The sequence below is a fragment of the Streptopelia decaocto genome (assembly GCF_964273445.1).
Source record: "Streptopelia decaocto genome assembly, chromosome: 1".
NCBI lineage: Eukaryota > Metazoa > Chordata > Aves > Columbiformes > Columbidae > Streptopelia > Streptopelia decaocto.
This window is the reverse complement of record NC_138663.1, coordinates 101,532,736-101,542,409: the sequence shown is the minus strand read 5'-3', so window position 1 is coordinate 101,542,409 and position 9,674 is coordinate 101,532,736. Positions and strand designations below refer to the sequence as shown.

The 9,674-nt window shown below is 43.8% G+C and overlaps 1 protein-coding gene across 3 annotated transcripts in view; it reads left to right on the top strand.

The window, feature by feature from the left end:
• Positions 1-303: 303 nt before the first annotated feature.
• Positions 304-9,674, top strand: part of ARHGAP6 (Rho GTPase activating protein 6) — a 168,473-nt gene continuing 159,102 nt past the window's right edge. For 2 of the 3 annotated variants that reach the window (XM_082059719.1, XM_082059716.1), the window contains exon 1: positions 304-649. In XM_082059719.1, coding sequence (XP_081915845.1) covers positions 605-649 — 45 coding nt within the window. In that variant the 5' untranslated portion in view covers positions 304-604. Of the gene's footprint in view, positions 650-6,813; positions 6,869-9,674 lie in introns of those variants that run through there. The other variant, XM_082059717.1, reaches the window with a different exon arrangement.

Here is a 9,674-nt window from a genome sequence, read left to right as displayed (position 1 = left end):
ACGGGACGGCTGCAGCCGCCGCTTCAGGGCGGTCGGGGACTTGGGGCAGCGCCTCCACGGGGCACCTCGCCCGGAACCCTCTGGCGGGCCGTGAGCGGGCATCAGGGAAGGCCCGAGCCGGTCACAGAGCCGCCCTCCGCCAGCGCTGCCCTCTCCTCCCGTCAGCGATCCGGGAGCCCCATCCCGCATCGTCCCCCCTCCCCGCAGGGAGGGCTCCCTCCGCCGCGCCGCCCCGCCCCGTCCCGCACAGCGTGCCGGTCCACAGGTGCGGCCGGGCTGATCGCAGCGCAGGGAGGCGGGCGGGAGAGCGGCCCCGCCGCGGGGGAGTCACCGGCGCTGGGTGGGAGGACTGAAACCGCCGCCCCTCCAGCGTGCACGGCGGAGCCGGAGGAGAAGGAGGACGAGGCTCCGCCGAGGGGCTGCTGGCTCCCGCGGCGGGGCGAAGGCTAAAGTTGCGAGGAGCGGCGCCGGGGGACGCGGCAGGAGCCTGCCGGGCGGGAGCCCCGCGTCTGCCGCCGCTGCCGCCGTCTGAGGGCAGAGCAGCGCCCAACGCCGTTGCAGCCGCCGCCGCTGTGTGGAAGGAGCGGCTCCTCCGTCCGCGCCCATGGGGGACTCGGTGTTTAGCGAGAAGCCGGCGCTGCGCTACGCGGTGAGTGCGCGAAGGGGCTCCGCGGCCGCGGAGCTGCCTCAGACGCGGACTCGGGGGATGGTGTGACCACGTGTGCTGTGGGGTGGGTGCGTCCGTCAGTCTGTCTGTGTGCGCGGAAGACGCCCCACGGCATCGCCGGGCGTGACCAGCGGGTTTGGGGGAGGCCGGTGTCCGTCCTGCCCCGGGGGGGACCCCGCGCCCCACTGAGCCAGCGGCTTCCTTCCTTCCCCTCCCTCCCTCCCTTTCCCATGTGGTAGTTTCGCGCTTCGCTGGAGCTGACGTGAAAATATCTTTTAAATATTAATAAAAAAAAGGAGCGCGGTGAGATCCCAGCCGTGGGATCCAACAGAAGCTGTGGCGGTGCCACTCCTCCCCGGGAAGCGGCTGGAGGAGCTGAGGCGCTTTGGAGGAGTACTGGGAGCCTCGTCCAGCGCCACCCCGCACGTTTGGCCTTTTGCTCTCAAACGGGCTGACGGGGTGAGCCCCCGGCACCAGAAGTGCTCTCGGTAACTGGTTCCGGCACCGCTCCCGCCGCGTTTGAGATAATAACATCATTATTTTATTATTTCCTTCACAAGAGGTTGTGCTGTTGAGAAGCCACTTCCTTTCGACCAGCCTTATTAGGAGCATTTTCTCGGTTGCTCCGGCAGAAAAAAAAAAAAAAAAAAGCCGCAAAAAACCAACCAGCTGGGTCCTCTTCTGAAGTCATAAATAAATGTTAGCACGAGTAGTAGCATGCGAGGTCTGATGCTGCTCTCGTTTACACTCATGTAAATAATGAATAATTTTATTACTGTTGATGAAGTTAGGTGGGAGTTGTCAGTCAGAGCAGACTTTGCTTTTCTGGTCCTGGTGAGTAGGGGTGCTGGCACTGCAAGGGAGGGTTAATAAGCGTTATCACCTATGCAATACACTGTAATGTGCTTTTCTCACTCAGTTTGCTTTGATTCCTTCAATATTGCCCATTAAATTGTATGCTTTTTAAAAAATCTTTTGTGAACAGTTTAGAGTAGAAGAAGCTGCTTGGTTTTTGGGGGTGATAATGTCTGTCTTTGTAAATACTTCCATACCCACTCAGCTGCAGGTATTAGTACACTCAGCTACTAAATGAACACTATACCTTTTAGAGGCAATGGCACATTGTCTAAAACTTTCATATAGAAGCAATTTCTGTATCATGTATGAGTAGCAATAGTGATTTCTCCAGAAAATTAATTATCATGCATCAAGAGAACTGGAATCTCTTCTTTTAATAGGGTAATTGCCCAGTTCATATTTAGACACATAGGAGACCAGTGACAGTCACGTCACATGCTGGCTCCATGAAACTTTTATTACTTCCTGTGATTGTGCTTGTCAGTCTACCATTAACAGCTAATTACAAACTCGTTATTGTTTCTGTCAGTTGGGTATCAGTCCATTTTCTTGCCCACAGCCAGCAGCAGAGTTTGCATTAAGTTCAGGTCAGCAGGCATGCAAAGAAAAATGCAGGCTGGCCAGCCACCAGAGATGGCCAGTACCAGTGTTGCAAAACCACTGTTTTTTGATTGCTGTGTATTGCAGCAAAGAGGAAACCATGCACTTAAGAGTAGTACTTTAAAATAATTTGTGGCTATTTTAAGAACTATTTCAACAACAATGTAACAACACATAGTAACATCTAGGAGGTGACTTTTGCAGGTGAAGGTACTGGTTAGAGAATAGGGATCTGGATGCTGTGCATTATCCATGCAAATGCTTAATGTGAAGACTATGAATAGCCTAACTGAAAACAAATGCTTGTTGACCTGAAGGTAAGCTAAGACTTCAGAGCTTTGTTGGATTGAGGCCTTAGTAATTACTGCTTAAATGGAACTTAGTATCATTCTCGTTAGCTTTGAATAATTTTGCGATGGAAATACAAATCATGTTCTTAGATTGTGTTGATAACTATGAGCTCAAAATTGTACAGTGTTATAGTATTTAATAGCAATTAATTTATTGGCAGAAGAAATTATAGTGATTTCTGTGGTAGGTTTTTCTGCTTTTCAGGACTGATTATTAAAGTTTCATGATTTTCATAGAAGTACATAAGGAAGCACCTTGGTTAAGGTCAGTAGCATGCTTTTGAAGGAAATCTCCTGACTTACCCACTGGTGTGGCTTGGTTCATGTCTCTGAGTAGTCCTGGAGCATGGGAACTGGTGTTTGTGCAGGTGATGCTGAACGGGAGAATGTGCTTCTGGTGCTGTCCAGTGCCTGGAGGGTATTTGGGCCTTGGGACCAAGCTAGAGTAAACTTGAGTGTAAATGTCTGAAATTCATACGGTTTGGATATTGGGTCTTCTGTACCAGCTCTCTCCCTCGATAATGTGTTACTGCTGGTGCAACATGACAATGTGGCCATAAATACACATACATGCCATTGCAATTCTGAAATTCCATAGTGTATTTGCAAGCATACCTTATATGAACAAAGACTTTGAGTGTAATCTCTGTGGGAATGATCACATAACCTATAGCGCATTTGATCCAGAGTATAGTAAGTATGAGTGGGACGACTGATAATTATGTCATAATTACACTTTGAACTCAGCATTGGTGCTGACTAACCAAAAAGTTCTAGCAGACAGAGAGGTAATTTTAACCAGCTGAAACATTTTTTTTCAGTGAGAAATAAGTTAAAAGAAATCAGCTAGCTGAAAACAAACAAAAATAGCTTACTAAATGGGAGTAGGTAAAAAAAAAAGGGGGGGGGGGGAGGAGGAGGGAAAGGAAAAAAGAGGGTTACACTTGCATTGAGTCACAGAGACAATTTTTTTTTCATATTAATATCTTTCCACCAGCCCAGAGACCTCTTCTCCCTTTCTGATATTTATATCTAGATAGTATTTTAATGAAGACTTGTAGGAAGTTAAGTAATATCCTCTCGGTATGTTGCCTGGCCAAGCTGTAGCCTTTAATTTCTAGTTGTAGGTTAGTTTCACCTGCCCACTAATCATCCTGCTGAATTCACTCTGATTTACAAGCTATTTTTGGCATTGTGATGTTTATAATTGATACTAAGATCTCCAAATGTTCCAGGAACACTTTTCAAATTATTTCATTAAGAGGGATGGTCACCTTCCTGACTTGGGGTTTCTTCCTGTTGGTTCCTAATTTTTTCTTTTTTTTTAATCTTAGCAGCAGTAGCAGGGGGAATTAAAAGCCTCTTCATGTATTTTTGGCTAAAACATTGGAAAGCAACATAATACTTTACTTTAAGAGATCCATTGGTAACTTGAAATGTAGTTTTTTTACACATGTATTAAGAAAAGACTCAAAATAACCTCAGGTGTTGCACAACCAACTGGCCCCTCAGTTGTCCAAAGCAGGAAGCTTGAAGCATGATCTGGATTGGATTCAACCCTTTTAGTCTTGGTGTAACATCTTTAATCTTGTTCTGTCTTGAAACATTTACCAGAAGGGGTTTCCCTGAAGGGAAAGGATGTTTTCCCTGATGAGGAAACTCTGGCTGTCTTTAACCAGGGAATAGGAAAAATTGGGAGGAGCTTGGATTTGGAAGTGCCTGCCATGACCTGATGGCCATGAAGATGTGAGACTCTTCCTTTGGGCCAAAAACCGGGAGTTCTAGCAGCTGGAGTGGAGGGGATATGTGGGTCCCTGGAGGACACAACTATGAGTTGGTTTAAGCCTCTGAATCTGTCACTGGTACTGAGGTCACGTCCAATTCAGATGTCAGAGAGTATTTTGGGAAAAGAAGGGGGTTTTTTCCCTGCCTCCAGCAGTATTTTGGACATTGTCTTGTGTGTTGGCTCAGCCTGTGTCCAGCTGACACTTTGCTGGTGGGGTGAGCAGGCATGATGCTCACTCTTACCATCTTAAATCCTTCAGTGGGCGGGGAAGGTTGGAGGAAATAAAAGAAACAGTTTGCAAGGGCATCTAGGACACTGGTGAACTGCAGACTGCCTTCTGGAGCACAGAGGGAATTAAAAAGAGGATAATGGACATTTTCCTTCACTATTCGAGTTGTATTAATGCTAATTGTTACTCTTATCAAAATTAGATTACAGAATAATTCAAAGTTGAATAGCTAGATTGGTGGTGACACTGTAAAACTGTAAGCTAGGACTGTAAAAATCTCTTTGTGAGGAGGACCCAAGCACTGACATCCTTCTGTGGCCTTGCTTGCGTTTTGCAAGAATCCAGTTTTGAAGAGTTGTTTGCCTTTCTGCTTTCAAGACGTGCTGCCTGATGACTTGAGCCTTCAGTATCTCACAGATTTTTTAACAACAAAATTATGTGCTGCAAGCAGTCCAAATTTATTATAGCAACTGTAGTAAATCCTACAAGTAATTTATCTTGCAGAACTAATAACTATAACTACGGCTTTCACCTAGACTGTTTTTCTGGTTTCTCTCTCTTCCCGAGGGGCTCGCCAGGAAGGAGCAGTGCAGGAGCAGAGCAGACTGGTGCATATCCAGATCAACCATAATGTACATTTGCATCAGGTTTGATGAGATGAAGGACAGGTTGTGGGATTCAGGCTGTACTCGACATCAGCTTAAGTTTTTGCCCACCAAGCTCTGTAAAGTGAACATCTCTGCTCTGTAGGAGATAGCTGCATGTTTTCTCATGTGCCAAGTACTGAAACGCAGAGTTAACTAGTTAAAAAAAATCAAGTCACTCTGTAGGTGTTTTCTAATTAGAAAATTGTGAAGAATACTTCCAACTTGATCAGATAAGCAAGTTACAGGAGACACAGTTAGCAGTAGAGGAATGATTAAACGTCAAATTTCTGGCATCCGACTCTTGGATTTTATTCATCAGAGGATTATGCTGATCTCATGTGTGTTGGACATTTTGCTAAAGGAATATGATTTCTGATCACCTTTGAGCTGAATCCTTCATTCTTCATTTCAGTGAAATTCCCAGTGCTGGTGATGATTCATGCTTACACTTTTGCAACATTTGAAAGTGCATTTATTGCTAATCTCTAAAGAACATATATAAATATAGGAAACGAGCACTATTTGTCGCTCAATAATGAACACCAAGGCCAAGCTTTGATTGGTATTGATGGAATCTGAAGTGTGTCCAGCCGGCTTTTATCCACTGTACAAAGCGGCCGTGAGTTAATGCTGCAAAGCCAGGATGAGAAGGAGAGGATGCAAAGAGCTCTTGTGTGTGTCACAGGGTTTTAAAAAGTTGCAGGAAGTAGGTTTCAATTCAGATCAGGTCATATTTCTTACAACGCTTGAACTCTTAATGTAGTCCTAGGGCTCTCCACACACGCATACAGGTACTAATGTCCTTTCTCTCGTGTACAGAAGATGGGGACAGATGCAGGTTGGGTTTGGCAAGGCTTGCTAGGCGCAGAGTCACGCTGATGTGGTCGTCTTAGTTTACCCCCAGATTCTGGCCAGGAATAGATATGGCCTGAAGTATGGAGAAAGTGGCTGCCATGTGTATAGATGGCAGGAGGTAAATCTTCCTTTTAATTTTATTTCTTTGCCTGTCTTTACATAGTACAATCTATCGCTGCAGTGCAATTACAGTTCTTGTAACAGTACTTACAAAGATGCTGTTTAATAAAACTCCATGTGAGTGGAGCTTCAGTGGTATTATTCAGAGAGACACAGCCATTCAGCTCTGATACAGGGTGTGCTTCCCTGGTACAATTTATGTTGATTGCACATCTCCAGGAGGGGATTTAATCAACCAGCAACAGTCCTTTGTAAAGCTGCTGGATGGATGCGGTTTTGTGCTCACGGTGCTGAGACGTCTGCCTGAGCAGCAAAGTCACGCATGGCCGGTCAGCAACCTGTGCCCAGAAGGAGGGCCAGCCATGCAGATCGAGGGCAAGATGAGAACTGAGGATTTTGGCCTCGGTCATGTCCTTTTTTGTTGATATCTTTTTTGAGCAGAGCACTTGTTCAGTCTTTTAAAAGTTATTTCTTTTTCTGCATAAATGCCTATGTTACTAAAAGAACTGGCATGTGGAAACACATGCTAACCTTTAGAAGATGTTCAGATGTGAAGGTGATGTGATACAGAACTACCCTTATGGAAAATTGTTGGTCTCCATGTAGTTGATATTCCCCTCACAGACTGATGGTTTGTATATAATTTCTGTTTTCCAGAAACTTTTTCAGAATTTGCAAGTGGATTTTTATATTTTTTTCAGCCTAAAGAGTGAAGCTGTGTAAATAGAAGATGATTGAGGTCACAGATATATTTAGGTAGTTGGTTCTACTTTTGTTTATCTTCAGTTGCTAATCAGTTATCTTTTATACCCCAGTGTCTTTGTATGGTACTGTGAAGAAGGAGGTTACTTGCTTGCAATACTGGTTTCTGTTGACACAAACCTACTATTTTTGCTGGCCACAGCTCTTCAAAACTTATTTATTCAGATTCAAATTTCCAAATAAAAGTAAAACCTAATGAACAGTCTCTTTTACATCACATGCTTACAGGGTCCTTCGAACACTTTTGAACTTCTTTCATCTATTTAAGTGCATCTGTTGTTCACCAAGTAGTACACCTATGCAAGGGCAGTTTGTGGCTCTCGTTCTAATGGAATACCTGTACCTGCAGCAAAAATAGACCTGAACTCTCAGTGGCTTGGAAAAGATGTATTCAGAGTTCAAATTTCGCACTATTCCTGCCTCTCTATATTTGAGAATATAGAAAGCCATTTCATTCTGTGCAGTGAAATGGCTTTTTCTTGTCTAGGGAATAAAGGAGGTGTGCATGCATTGTACTGCTTAGAAAAGGTATCTGACAACCTTTCTGTAGCAAGCCTTGGCTGATGAATCCACATGGTTCACATTTGGTTTATCTAAAGGGGTGTCTGATCTTAATGCTCTCCTGGGAGATGCCTGAGTCTTATCAGGCATGGCTGACTCAAAAGGAAAAGTAAGTAATGTTTTTCTTTCTAATGAGTGCTATCTAAGTGTTATCAACAGTGCACAGTTAAAAGGATTTCCTGAATATATCCTCTAGTAAATAAAAAAAAAACTGTTAGGAATTGCTAATGGGGAATTGAATATTATAGCAGTACTTAAATAGACGGCAGTATTGTTCAGTTGCTAAAGGAAATGTAAGTGAAGTTTGAGTTTATTCAGGCTACAGTGCCCTCAGATATAAGTGCTGATCGTAACTATCTGTAAGAAAGTCAGCTGTTACTTCATTCTTGAATGCTTTACATTTTTGAGGCAGGTCAATGAATCTTTGGAAATTATACTGAACATTTGATATTTCATCATATAACTGAGTTGTTTATTTTCAAATAACATATATATATATATATATATATATCTTTGTGCCTTACTTCATCTGAATCTGATTATCAATTGCCTTTGCTATGCTGCCATGAAGGTAGATGATCCTATGATTTTATGACTGCTGCTGTGCTGTGTAATTCCACTAGATCGTAGCCAGTCTTCACTATTCTTGTTTACTGTAGATGATCAAGTTTTTTGAAATCAAGCATCTTGAATGACTAAGTATATCTATAGGTGCCTGGTGTGTAGTACTCAAACTTTGGCCTGAGTGTCTGTATGTCTTGAAACTTGCAGTTATTTTCTTGAGGTGTTGATAAGGGTGTAATATTTGCAAAGGTTTACGTATTTAGAAAATTGATTGCATTGTCTGGGATGTCAGGTTTGATTTAGAGACCTGAATTAGGTGGTGTTTAATGTTGATTATTTTTTCCTTTTGCCTATTAGTTTGTAAAAGCTCCTGTTATGCTCATCTGTACGTGACTTGGCGTATGGATTCAGTATCCTGGCAGGCTGAAATTCTCATTTGAGCAGATTACTGTATTTTTTCCAGTCTGGTCCTATTAGTAAATATTCTGAGGCTTGCAAAGCACTTTGTTAAAACACAAGCTGTGGAAAAGAATCTGAAGATCATTGTTTGATAGATGAATTTAACCTTGCTTAAAAACTTGGAAATACATCTATATTTTCCAGGTAGGGTCTTCAATGAGCATAGTATATAGTGCTATCTTTATGAAAACCAAACCCAACCTCCTAAACAAATTGTGTAGGTAGGAAACCATAGGTACTTGCAGCCTGGTCCTGTTCTTGCTGAAATACATCCCGACTCTTGAAGCAGATGTGGAGTCCAGCTTTGTGCAGAGGCCGCACCCTCTGTTTCTCTTGGCAAATTGTCTCGCGTTCCAGCGACCCTTTGGGCAAAACATCCTTTACTTGGTGCTGTGGCCTTAAATGTTTCATTTTCTTTTTTCCTCTGTGGTAAATTGTTCATGTGCTATATCATTGCAGGCTGTCATTAATATTTGCATACTGTGATTATCTACCCCTTCAGTGTCAGCTTTTGTAGCTGCATGTATTGAATGTTGGAAATATTCTCCATTTCCATTAAGTTATCTTAGGTAAAAGCAACTGAGTAATTTATTTTGGTGCAGAGTATGGTACTGAGGAACTTGTGGCAGAATGTGGGAGATTTTGTTAGTATGCAAGCAGAGATGTCTCTGAGTAATTGGGGAAACCCCTGATTAGCTGGTTGCTTCCTCTCCCAGATGCCTGCTTCTGTGGTCTTGACTTGTAAGTGCTTTTGTACTTGGGTTCAGAGCCCATTCCAGCATCTGAACACATCTGGACAAATGGTAGAAACAGGTGGTAGGAGAGAAAGAGCATGACTTGGCTTTTTAGTGGAGGGTGGATGTCTTTCGGAGTTGCAGCTGCTGAATCTTTTACTACTTGTGCTGCCCGCAGTGTCTTGCAAAGGTAGGGGTAGGAGCAATGACATGAGGGGTTCACAGTAGCACAGTATGTTTGGGATTGGAAGGGACCTCAAAAGATCATCTAGTCCAATCCGCCTGCTGGAGCAGGAACACCTAGGTGAGGTCGCACAGGAACACGTCCAGGCGGGTTTTGAATGTCTCCAGAGAAGGAGACTCCACAACCCCCCTGGGCAGCCTGTTCCAGTGCTCTGGCACCCTCACTGAGAAGTTTTTTCTCAAATTTAAGTGGAACCTCTTGTGTTCCAGCTTGATCCCATTACCCCTTGTCCTATCAT